Source organism: Lepisosteus oculatus, chromosome 1, assembly GCF_040954835.1.
Source record: "Lepisosteus oculatus isolate fLepOcu1 chromosome 1, fLepOcu1.hap2, whole genome shotgun sequence".
NCBI lineage: Eukaryota > Metazoa > Chordata > Actinopteri > Semionotiformes > Lepisosteidae > Lepisosteus > Lepisosteus oculatus.
The window spans coordinates 24,340,954-24,354,671 of NC_090696.1; the positions used below are offsets into that span (position 1 = coordinate 24,340,954).

Sequence of the window (13,718 nt, forward strand, 5' to 3'; positions counted from 1 at the left end):
AATCCCACATAACATTTGCATTTCGCACTCTGCTGTTCACATCTTTTTATGATCGCAAGTCACCCTGTTCACTTCATCATTAAAATTGCTTGTACATTATACATTTTGCACTAATCAATTCATATCAGTCAGGTGTGCCCTCTTCATGCAACAGTCCTGGATGTGTACAGGACTAAAACATGCACTCTCCAATTTGTATTTGGGGTGGTCCTGTCATCTTGAAGCTAGTATATACACAGCACCTTTACTTTGTTTCCCAAAAAGATCTCTTTAAATGGGTATCACAATGAAGTTACTCCATAAAACATGATTAAATAAATTCTACCAAGTAGAACTTATGTAAGGTTTTGATATAACTTCTTACATAAAAAAGAAAGTAAAGGTACCCTGCAAAAGTAATCCAACACAGGAAAAACTGAGCTGATATATTTTTGGTCCACTATCACATGAGGAGTTTCCTAGTATGACCAGATAAATCAAAATATAAAACAGAGGTGACTTCAAATGCAACCCATATTTAATACAGAGCATGAGACAGAGAGGCAGCAGAGCCATTGTCAGGGTAGAGATGCTCAGATCTCCTCCTCATGGGGACATAAACACTAATTGTCTTGCACAAGTCAAATTTTATCCACAGGTCTTGGAATACTGAGGCAGGAGAAAACTAGACTACCCCTCCAAAAATAAGATAAAATAGAGATAAAGAAACTCCACAAAGATGGCACCCAGGGTAGAAATCAAACTCAGAACCCTAGAGCTGAGAGGCATCAGCAATAACTGCTCTATTGGTAATGCAAGTCCCTGTTAAACTAGCACTAACAGTTTTAGGGAAAAACATATTTTCACATTCTAAAATGTACAGTAGCCACCAAATGTATTCATATTCTTGATGAGCTGTAACTAAAGGTTGATTTAACAAAAGAAACAGAAGTGTACATCAAGATTTTTCAATACTAAAATAAGATGGAATTGTATGAAAAGGTGGACTCAATGATATAGCAGTAAAACCTAATTACATACATTTATAAATACACAATGTTCAGATTTATTTATCCCCTTCTTAATACAGTATGTTAAAAATGCTTGTATGTCTTTTAGCTATCTGGTTACTATACACAACCACAGAGAATTAAGTGATCTTGATGGCCTATTGAGACTTCAGAGTTTTGCTGGTAAAACAATTCTATAAACTTTAAGGCTGAACCTTTGGCCTCGCGATACTGCATTGCAATACCAAAAGACATTGGATTGCAGAATAGAGGTGGACATTGGCCAGGGTTTTTCTCCCAAAGAGCCAGATGTGAATTATGTGCTTCCAGAAAATTGAATGTCAGCCTCTTTTAAGATGCAAACTCTGCAAAGTTTTCCCTTGTGTGAATGAAAAACATGAACTGCTTTTTGAAGATCACTACATGTGAAATGTTTTTTCACTGAACTCTGAAAAATGTCAAACTGATACATTTATGTACCTAATAAAAGGAGGTATACACACCTCATATAAAACAATCATTAGGCAACCTAATAACATTATAATATTCAGCATGGGTACTGTACATTTAACATAGGTGCAAAGATAATTTTTGGGACAAGTAAGTCCCGCTGCCTGTAAATACTGTTGTACAACAATGAAAACCTCTTGTTAAATTTAGCATTCCTACAATAGATGGGCACTTCTTACTTTTTTTACACTAAAAATAAAAATTTAGGCCATAAACAGTAAAGGCAGGTTAAAGAGGAAGCAAAACACTGAGTAGCAGCCACATCATAGTGAAAGTCAGAGTGATTTCAGTTAAAACAGTTCTTGGGGCAAGCAACATACTACCATGATTAAGAATTAAGAGATTGACATGATTTTTGACATAAGGAATTCATTATATTTCAATGTTTCTGGCGTTACACACTTACTCAGAACTTTGCTTGCAGCAGCAACGAGATCATAGGTTTTGGCATCTTCATAAATTAATCTGACCAGAAACTGGCCTTCGACATCAAGTTGAGCTTCTTTCCTGAGAAAATATTCACACAGACATTACATTCTTGTTTCCAGCAAAATCCAGAAGTTCTCTTTTACAAAAAGTCAGTAACTGCTTTCTGAAGTCCTTTATGAAACATCAACAGCATTTAACTAAATAATGATTGGATAAGAAAGTTGCCAAAAAATGCTTATCTAAAACTCAAACTTCTCCAGCATAATTTGAGAAATGGCCCAAAAACGGCAAACTTCTGAGTTTCTAAAATTAAAATTCTTATAAACTCATAATTTTAACTTCCAGAAATAAGAAAACACGTGAAATTTCTGCCAGATTGAAACATGAAGTACAGAGTGGACAACATCTGCACTCTAAAAAGCAAGAATTGTTGTCATAGCAAATGCTTGGATATTCCCTTATGAGATGAACAGGGCCTCTTCAATTTACAGAGTTCTCTTCTATTAGTTACTATATTGGGAAATTGGCTATGCTAGAGCTGGGAATAAGAGAGTTGAGGGAATTAAACAGGATACCACATCAGGCTGTTCCAATTTGACGTTAAATTAATGAGCATCCTATTTATCACTTAAGATAAAAACAATTCAGGCACAAAACTGTATTTTACATTAATCTGTGACTTCCTATGTGCAAGTCTCCTCCTTAGGTGATGTATATAACTTGTACAATTTTTGTTTGTTGTATCTGATAACTGGAACTAATTTGGGACAAATGGTTTGAGACAGCAGCTACTTCAACTCCCAAAGTTTCACTGCCAACTGAAAGAACTGCAGAAATTGCATTATCATGTGGGTTTACTTTATTACCTCAATTCTTTGAATTTCAACAGTTGACAACTGCCTATATTATTTTTCATATGGAAGGGCTAAATTAGGAATTCTAAATGCTTGAACAGCTGTGTTTAAGCTCTTAAACTCAAGAGTATAATTCTTTGCATTAAAAAGGCAAATAATGTAAAATAAACAGAATTAAATGGTTGCCCGTGCTCTTGAAGAGTTATTGTTTATAAACTCAGCTAAAGGCCCTTTTTGTGATGCAGTGTGGAAAGACTGTTCTATATTCAAGTTTCTCCTAATTCCAATAATTATCAAGATTCTTATTGTTAGAAGCAGTAGTGTCAATACTTTAAAGCTGTTGTAAAAATGGGAAAGCATTGTAGCAGATGTAGTTAAACCTGTAGAAGGAGCGTTAGTAGTACAATTTTAGTAGTTACACCACTTAACATATTAAGACGGGATACATTAAAATGAAATATAGTTAATGCATATTAAAGTGGTTTTAAGTATTTCTAAAAAAAACTGACACTCCAAAATAACTATACGAACGTCTAATTTGCTTTCTGCACTCAGTGGATTTTGAATTTAATTAAATTCGTAACTCACTTGATGTCTTCCCACACTTCAGGGCCGTAATTTCTTAAAACCAGGAGTTCCAGGGCGTGATTGACAAAGCCATACTGAAATGTTCAGAAAAGCGAAAAAAAAAGAGTCATCTGTACCTGGGGGAATATTTTACGAACCACTGTTTTTCCTTGGATGTCATACCAAGTCGCGTTGCTGTAAATGTTATTATTATAAAACAGGCATAGATAAGCCTTTCGCACTTCGGTGAAACCATGACTTGGATACACTGCTAACTGTTAATACAACAATGTATTTTCGCATTCATTGAAAATGAAATAAAAATGTACAAGTGAATATTTTTGTAAAGAAATATAGGCAACGTCCATATTCAACTACTGTATATAAATGTACGTTTCTCAAACAGAAACACCGTTCTGCTCAGGATGCACTTGCAAACTGCGTTGCATATTTTATAAGCAAATATTTTACATACCATTTTGAAACAAATTACAGTTCTTGATCCCTTCTTCAAAAAGGTGATGAGTTAATGTTACAATTTCAGCGTCTACCTTCTACACGAAGAAACATTCCCAACTGCAAATTCTTTCCCTCCGATTGGCATCAGCCAGCTCCAATTATTGTTCGAGGATAGTTCAACGCACCAGACTGTCACAGCCCACTGAGAGAAACGGGGAGGGACAAAGTTGTACAGGACAACGTTTGAGATTAATTGGTGGTTTGTAAAATGATTTTATGTTGAATATTCCTACTCTTTTATGGTTAGTGAGTTTAGAAATGCTGGACAAAATTGTAGTAATTGATTTTTATGTAACATAACGTCACATATTCTATTTGTTTCTTTCTATGTTTGTTATCGGAGCGTCTATCAACATGAGGTTCATATTATGAAGGCAGAACAGGTTCCTGTACTGTTGTTTGTGTAAGGCAAAAAATGAACACTAGTTAGAAAGCTTTTCATTGCCAACCCTTTTTGTATTTCTTTATCTTTATTATATTTTCGGATTTTTACGAAAGAGGATGCGCATGATGCGCAGCTTTGTTTGGAAATTGCCTCATTAACTGTTTTTTTTTTTCAGATATAGCTCAACTTTAATTCAATGTCAGTGCTCATTGAACATCTCTTAATCCTACAAAATTAACCATAAAAATCTGAAAAGGAGCAAATTTAATTTTTACAATATGACACTTTCGATTACCTTACTTTTTCCACCATAAAAGATGTCTTTCACACTGTCACGTTCACTGAGTCAAAATAATGGGAGTGAGAAGAAAGGTGACTGGGGATGTTGGATCTTAAGTGGGCATTGAATATATAGCAAAGGAACAAGTAATAGGTTTATTCCATGCTGACGCATGGTCAGCATGTAGCATGCTGACGCAGCTACCCACATTGAATATATAGCTATCTCTGTAAGGGTTGTGCATCTGTATTTCATTGCCTCAGGTTCTTAAGCTTTCCTTTGTCAGTGAAGGGGGATCTGGGACAGTGTGTGAATACACACTGCATCGATACATCTGACCATCTACATGAAGTTGATCACCTCAGACCACATGCAAGACTACATTGCGACATGCCCACCCCACACCTGGGGTGTGAGTCATGAGCCTGTTTAGGGGTGCTTCAGATAGCCCAGTGAGGAGAGAGCTCAGGACTTTTGGAGAAGGAAGAATTGCGAGAGTTTGCTGCAGTTCGGCCCAGGGACTCAGAGCACCTGAGAGACCAGGGACGGGGAGCAGTGGAGGAAAACCCCAGCATCATCTTTCTCCCCCTTTACCCAAAACTGGACTTAGAGATTATGATTATTATTATGAATAATATTATGATTATTATTTAATTCATAAATAATTCCTTACACTTACATAGGGTGGACACTCCACCCAAAGCACTTCACAGGTAATGGGGACCCATCTGGATGATGTGATGGCAGCCATTGTGCGCCAGTATGCTCACCGCACACCAGCTATCAGTGGGAAGGAGAACAGAGTGAGGAAGCCAATTTATGGATGGGGATTATTAGGAGGCCATGACTGGTAAAGGCAAGGACGCCAGGGTAACACCCCTACTCTTTTCGAGAAACGCCCTGAGATTTTTAATGACCACAGAGTCTCTTTCGAAGGATGGTGTATTTTACTGTATAGTGTCCCTAACACTATACTGACACGTTAGGACCCACACAGACTATAGGGTGAGTGCCCCCTACTGGTTCCACTAACACTACAGTACTTCCAGCAGCAACCTTAGTTTTTCCCAGGAGGTCTTCATCCATGTACTGACCAGCCTCACATCTGCTGAGCTCCAGTGGGTTGTGAGTCGTGACTAACAGGGTAGTGGGGGAACAGCAAGGGCACATTGTTTAGGACACCCAGGACTGAGGAGGATGCCTGGAACTTCACTGATTCTTCACTATGGTGTAGGAAGGGACACCAGGTTATTGACCGGAGTTGATTCTGCAGAAGGGCAATACATGACTGTTCTTTTGGGTCATTTGGTACTGGTAACCGGAGATCGAGGACTAGGGTTCTTATGAGTAAGTCGTGTCCTGTGTTCTCTGCATGTGGTGAGCAGTCATGGCTGTGTTATCTGGTTATTTTTATGTTATAAGAACATCGGAATAAAATGGGTTATTATATATGATAACTGTCTTGTCTGGATGTACTGGTGGTTCGGGGGGACAAAAAGAACTTGTGACGGTCCTAGTACACATTACAATTGCTAAATGGCATAGTCAGTGACAAAGGAAAATCAGTTCCTGCATTTAGGGGTCACCCCAAACCACAACATCATCATCATTATTTAATATGCTTTCAATTGTCCATCTCCTAAGATGACTAGAATTTATTACTGGTGATCAAAGTGGGAGTGTTTCTCATACTTCATTAAATATAGTATATGATTTTAGTATTTAACCTGAGATACCCCTGATTGCCTTCCAATGCAGTCTATTATTATTGTTATTGTTATTATTATTATTATTATTATTATTGTTATTATTGTTATTATTATTATTATTATTACTTGTTTTCAGTTTTTATGTTCATATAATATCTAACTCATTAGGGGAATTTATTTATCACAGTGGGTCAGTTGCGACAAATAGATTTTGACAAAAAGTGAACAAAAGCTGAGATTTGCAGCAAGCTAAACATTTCCACAATTGCAACAAACTCCAAATATCTGCTGCTGTTCTTTGGAGAATATTAAAACTCGTAACTAATGATTATTCAAGGACATGGTAAATGCAAGACTAATAAAAAAATCTGTAAGGTTTCATGTAAGTCAATCATTTGCATTATTCTAGAGCAGTATACTGTATCTGCTTTAAGGGACAGGGCAGTCATGTTCAGTGAGAATTAAAATTTGCACAAGTGGGCTTTCTACATGATGAGCACCTACTAATGCTGTGTCATTGCGAGTTTTATTACAGACCCCGAAAAAGAGACACAATCATTCATGTATAATGAGTAAAGGAGTGGTGACAGTAGAGTTCACAGCATTGGGAAGCAGCAGTATTTAGAGTCATAGACTTAGGAAGTATGTAACCCATCTTCACCACCTGCTTCAGATAGAAAATCTAGGATTTTCCTGGTGCCCAAATTTCTGAAGTTTATTAAACAGGTTTAGAGGCACAATTGTATTAAATGTTGAGCTGTAGTCATTAAACAGGACCCATGCATAGGAAGCAGGAGCCTCAAGGTGCTACAGGATGGAATGAAGGCAAAGAGAAACAGCATCACCTATGGACCTATTAGTCCTGTAGCAAACTGGTAAGGGTCTAACTCAACACTGGAAAGATGGTTACAAACCAGTCTCTCAAAAACATTCATAATAACTGAGGTCAGAGCCATGAGCTATAATCATTCAGCCAACTGACATTAGGTTTTTTGGAACTGGAGTCATCACTGCAGATTTAAAACATGCATGTCACGATCAGAAGTCCCTCCTCTTAAGGGTGCTTTCCCATTTTAGTTTGGATTTTGTGAGGAGGGGCTGCCTCCTATCCAGTCCCTACCTATTTAAACCAGATGCTCCTACCATTCTGGGCTCAACTTTGGAAGATGGACGCCCAGAAGCCCGCCTACCAGCTGGTCCAGGAGAGACCCGACGGCATAGGCTTCACCACAGCATCCTGACCATCTGGGTTTATTCCCCATTCCTGCACCTGATCCTACTCCGGTTTTTAAACCTTGTCTACCTGCCCAGTTCCTCGTCGTCTCCTCCTTCTGTCCGTAATATTTCTGGATTATACCATCTGCATAGGGTCCTGACCAATGCATCATAACAATGCAAGAACTTTACACAGGTCATGACATATTAAAAATGGCAGTAAGAGCAGGAACGAGTGATAGGCACAGCACTTAAGAGTTGCTTTGGGCACTAGATCAGGTCACGCTGCCTTCCTGCTGTGTTCTTTGTGTAGCAGATTTGTGTAGGAGACACTTCATGCTCCTGACTCTCAAAAGGTGGCTTCAGGGGCTCCACAACTGTAGGTAGACTCGGTTGATTAGTTGTCAGTCCGTCAAATCTACAAAAAAAAATTCCTGAGGTAATCAGGAATTAGGATTGTTGTTATAGGCTGTGTGTTTGATCCTAAAGACAGTGATTAGCTGGAGACCCTGCCACACCCCTCATCTATCCCTGGCATGGAACCTGTTCTCCAGCTTATACTTGTAATTAGCCTTACCTCTCCTCACAACCTGCTCAAAATCATATTTGGCCATTTTCTATCGTTTTCAAATTTGAACAAAATTTTCATATTTTGTTTGCAGAGTCCTTGTCAAGTTGGTTTACTGGTTTACTGGTCAAGGTGGAAGGTGGGAAATATCCATCAATAGGATAATTGTTCCAGCTGAATATTTCACTTTGCTATATCCTCTTGAGCAAGAAGGAGCAGGGCACTGTGAGTGTTCCACCTTTCTCCGGATCCAAGGCTCTATAATATCCAAAACATTCTGGCCCACTCTTTGCAGATAGGCACACATTGTAAGTATCTCTGATCACAGAAGAGTTAAACAAAATTTAGAGGCAAAATCCTGAGTTTTTTTATTTCAAGCATGTTTTATTTCTTTTAGTACCCATGAGGCAGATTATCTCTGCATTATCTGGCTTAGAAAAAAGGTTCCCATTATTTTAAGGAGCAAACTGTTCTGTGAGAAGATCTTTTGTTATTTAGAAACCAGTAGGTGCTAATTAAAATGTGGCAACAGAAACTCGGTACTCAAGGACCAGGGTTACTATTTTATTAACCTACCTAGCATGTTTCTGGAAGGAAAACAGAAACAATCCACACGAACGCAGGGAGAACAAATAACCTACATACAGAAAGCACATTGTGAATTGAATTCAGGGCCCTGGAGCTCTGTGACAACAGCACTAACCAGCACATCATCAAACCTGCCCTGCAAAAGGAACATGCAGAGCTTAGTTTCAACATGAAAAGAAAATAGGAGAGACTGAAATACACAACATTCTGAGAAAATGTCTTGTTTGTTCTTCTCAGCAAGAACATTATACAATCGATTATATTTGAATTATTTTTCATTCCAGAATCTAAATTTGCTATTTAATAAAATAAAAGGAAATACTAAGCAAAAGGAAATATTAAGCAAACTACTGTATGCAAATACTATGATTGAATAACCCTTCTCTGTATTTTGTTTTCCCCCTACAGTAACATTAGAAACAATTGTATCACAGTTTACTGAATCTAAAAACTGTACCGGTAAGTGGCAAGTTAAAAAAACATTTTTTAAAACAATTTTGGATATCCAGTGTTTATTCAGGACACAATGCCTAATATTTTAAGTTGGTCCGTTTGTAGTGAGGGATCTCATTTTCCCTACGACAATTGAGAAAGTTTGGAATCAGGAAGCAATGACTGAGAGTGATTGAGAGTGTGGTTGCCTTCTCAATAACGGCATTAGAACTGCCCAAGAGAGGAAACAGCCGGAAAGAGTCGAATGCACAACATTCAAGATTGCTGGATGTAATCCTCCCTCTCTTGCCTTTAATTTACGACAGCCGCATCGGACAAAAAGCTAAGAAGGTGACCACAGTCCCCTTCCATCCTACTAGCCCCTTTTTTTAAATTTCTCCCTTTGGGGAGGAGGTTTCAAGGCATCAAATGCAGTACTACTCGGTTCCGAAATAGCAGCTATCTAGTGGAAACTAGGCACCTCAATATGTAAGATCTTGGATGTTTAAAATGTGTTTTGTTGTTTTTGCCATTTTTTTATTCGGGTTGCACTGGAGCAAATTCCAATCAACGTTGTTGTCAGGACAATAAAGTATTGAACTGAAATTTAAATTGATCTGAATTTTGAGTACTGAGCTTACAGTACAGTAATAGATAGTATTGTCTTATTGATTTGAACAGTCTGATTTCTTTTATTGCGGAACGCACAGGCTTAAAATGTCTCTCCTGTTTTAATTATGCCTTTGTTAGAAGAGGGAAATTGGTTTCCATCTACTATACAGTATATGTGAGCGTCTGGTTAGAATAAGATATTAGAAGAGATTGTTTTGTTTATTGGGATGCAGGTTTTTTCTCTTTGTTCTATTAAAGTTTTGCTGTCTTCAGATTCTAAGAATATAATTCTGCACTTTCAAGTCTACAGAAGATAGGGCTCTCAAACTAACTGAATTGTACATATCCATTCATACTGTAACCATTGTATGTTGTGCAATACTGCATATAGGATAGTGACATTTGTTAGCTTAATAAACATTTGTTTAAATTTAGGTCTTTACTTTATTATTAAGCTGTGCTAGAGAATAAGAGAACACAAATGCCATGTAAGGGAGTGAAATAATTCCATCCATATATCTATTTTTTAACCACCTCATTCAATTTAGGGTCACATGGGAGCCAGAGCCTATTCCGGCCAGCAAGAAGCAAAAGGAGGGATATTCCCTTGTCAGGAAGCCAGTCCATGGCAGGGTACACACATACACACTCTCAAACCTGGACCGATTTTCTCAGAAGTCTATAAACATACCAGTAGGTCTTTGGATTGCTGGGGGAAACTGGAGTACCTGGAATGAAACCAGAGTTACAGGGACTGAACATTGTAACTACACACCGATAGCACCCCAGGTATTAAACTAGTTTTTAATTTTCAAAACCTACTTGGATTATTATTGCTATGCAGAATCATTTGAAGAATGCTATAATGCATTTTATTATTGATTTGTTTGGAAATTATAAAGCACCAGAACCCTTAAAAATGCATGCCCATAACAATAAGATGAGGAATTTTAGAATTATTAGCATGAGATGTACTTGTGTCTAAATAAAGATAGTTGAAAGCCTCTGTCTGCAAACTTTTGGATTCCTTTATGTTGAAAGAAACCACAAAATCGTTTTCACCCAGCAGTTTTCTTTGAAAAGTAGAACATGTGTTGATATTTCAGAATGTGTTTGCAGATTAATTGGTTGCCTTATTGACCTAATACCCATAATTATAGCTACATTGTATCTTAATGACATTGCAATAAATTAGGAGAGATGTCTCTTTTTATAAACTAGCTAAGCTGGTGCATATGATAGGTGTTTTATTAATGTAAAAGTAAAATGGTAAAGATGTGACACCAGTTTAAAATAGGGGATTAAACACCCCATCATCTGCTAGGAATTAAAATTAATTGCAGATGATGTGTTGTTTCTGCTTCCATGACACAGGAAGGCTACTTAGATATAACCTAATGACCTTTAACCAGGTGGATGCTGCACATTGGTGGTGGTGGAGGGGAGTCCCCATTACCTGTAAAGCGCTTTGAGTATAGTGTCATGAAAAGCACTATAGAAGTGTAAGCAATTATTAATTATAAGTATTATTATTAACCTTAAAGGCAGATGAATATTTACTTTAAACAACACAAAAATGCATCTATTTATCCACACTTTTAGTTCCAAGCCTTCCATAGTCCAAAGCAGCCTTGGTGCAAAATAGCAGAGATACAACATTTTAGGTAGAATATCCTGGTTTCTGCATAACAAAACTCTCTTTTTGTCGTTCCTAAAGATAAGACAGGCTAAACTGCTGCCAAGTTGTGAGAATTGTATTTCTAAACTAGTCTATTGCAGACATACAAGTTCACCCATTGTGGGTACTAAAAGGAAGTCACTTTTCCCTCATATATAGAAAACTATCCCTAAAATCACTTCTGTTCTCTTCATTTCTCAGAAATGCATTTTAAGGTTCAGTCGTTCAGTCCTCAGGAAGTCGTTCAGGAAGGCTCACACCTGAAGAAGGCTCCACGGCCAAAACATTGTGTTTTCTTTTTTTCTTTTTTTCACCGTGGAATAAACCGATTACTTGTTCCTTCACAGCATCTAGCTTCTTCTTCGGGGGATAAGAGAGTTACGGACAACACTACTTCTGATATGCAGGACTGTGCTGGACTTGCTTCCTAGTTTATTGCCTTTTATGTTTTTGAGGCATTTTAAAGTTTCCTATCTGCCACTTTAAAGAAAAAACTTCAGCATACATGGTTTGGAATGATCAGCACAAATATTCTGTTCCTAGCCCATTACAAATGACCCCTTAGTCCACCCCTGCTCCAGATACAGCATGGCTTAGCTAACTTTTGATTTATCACATTAAACAACTGCTATCCCTGCTCTGGGACTCTCCAACCTGCTTAACTGTCTAGTACTGGATCCACTTAGCTAGTGACCTATGCATGTTATCTGTGTTTAACACTGGCTTGTATTGGTTAAGTTGTACAGAATGTTTCATTATCCATATTGGTATAATGAGGATACAGCATACTTTATAACTACAAAATTAATTAACAGATAAAAAAGATTTCTCTGCGTTAAGATTGGGTTTTAATACACTGTTATACAGTACATAGCACAGGTGGGAAGCTGCATCAGCATGCGTAGTCTACAAAGGAACAAATAATAGGTTTATTCCATGCTGAAAAGAAAACCCTGAAGAAGGCTTCACAGCCGAAATATTGTGTTTTCTCTCTTCTCTTTTCAGCATGGAATAAACCTATTACTTGTTTCATTGCAGTACATAGCACAATGAACATTACTATATAGTCATACTGCTATATGATTACGGGTAGTTCAAACCTTATACAGTATACAGAGTATGAAATTATAGAATTAGATGTTGCTGATGTCTTTATGACTATCTGCTGTATCTATTGAATTAGAAACCCCAATTCAAAAATCTTTTCAAATGGTTCAAGTATCAGTTCTCTAGGCATAAATACCCTGCATCTACCACAGAATTGGATCCTGTGCTTTGAAATACACAAACAAATCAAAGTCATGATAGATGATATGAGATAATTGCTGGTGAAGCACAATGTTTTCCGTTCCAAACAAAGGTTTTGAGAAGTATATCACCTTGTCACAGTAAATCACATTAATAGATTAGACATTGATTTTGTTTCATTCAAACACACATTAACATTTAAATACAATTTGTATTAGATATTCATTCTTTTCTTTGAGTAAAGAAATTATTCCAATATTGTATCTACTGTACTGTATATCCAGCCCCAAAGTTGTGTTTATCTTTAGTTTGTTGCACGTGTAATAACTGTTGAACAGTTCAACATGAGAACAACTTGTCAAAATATATGACTCATAAGAAGCTGATTACAGCAGTACTCATAACTCTTTTAGTTCAGGATATAAATTTGAATTCAATGCAATGTCCATATACACTAACTGCAGCTATTACTTTTATAGGTTTATTTTGTGTATTTTAAAATGATTCCCTTTATGATTCATATTTCACTTCTAGCAGTTAGTTTCTTAACCAATTTTCCTTTCTTCTTCAAATAATTATAAATACCAGGAATTTTAAACATGAAGAGTAAAAGGTGAGTCATTACATACGGTATGAGTACGATAAGTTCATTTGAAGCAAATGTAAACATGAAAAAAGTGACATCAGTTTGTTTGTTGATGTTTTTTTGCAATATCCATCTACATTGCATTTAGCTGTGTTCAATACACAAATCTACTGAAAATCTTTGAAATATTATTTGTTTCATTTTCTTTTTTGTCTTTCCCATAAGAATTGATTGCGAGCATTATGATAACTGTATGTTAAGATGTCTTATCTTTCACTGTCTCAAGGTGGTACCAAGGGCTACTGAGGCACTTTTTGTTATAATAATAATAATAATAATAATAATAATTGCTTACACTTATATAGTGCTTTTCTGGACACTCCACTCAAAGGGGACTCCCCTCCACCACCACCAATGTGTAGCATCCACCTGGATGAAGCAGCAGCAGCCATAGTGTGCCAGAAAAGCTCACCACACATCAGCTATCAGTGGGGAGGAGAGCAGAGAAGTGGTATGTTTGATATAATGATAATATAATGTCATATAATA

General features: G+C 37.0%; 1 protein-coding gene across 1 annotated transcript in view; it reads right to left on the reverse strand.

Annotated features, from left to right (window-relative positions):
* gucy1b1 (guanylate cyclase 1 soluble subunit beta 1) overlaps nucleotides 1-3,962 on the reverse strand; it is a 33,954-nt gene extending 29,992 nt beyond the window's left edge. Inside the window, exons 1-3 of the mRNA XM_015344742.2 lie at nucleotides 3,825-3,962; nucleotides 3,371-3,444; nucleotides 1,906-2,006 (exon numbers count right to left, since the gene is read on the reverse strand). Coding sequence (XP_015200228.1) covers nucleotides 1,906-2,006; nucleotides 3,371-3,444; nucleotides 3,825-3,827 — 178 coding nt within the window. The 5' untranslated portion in view covers nucleotides 3,828-3,962. The remainder of the gene's footprint in view (nucleotides 1-1,905; nucleotides 2,007-3,370; nucleotides 3,445-3,824) is intronic.
* Between the last annotated feature and the right edge of the window lie 9,756 nt (nucleotides 3,963-13,718).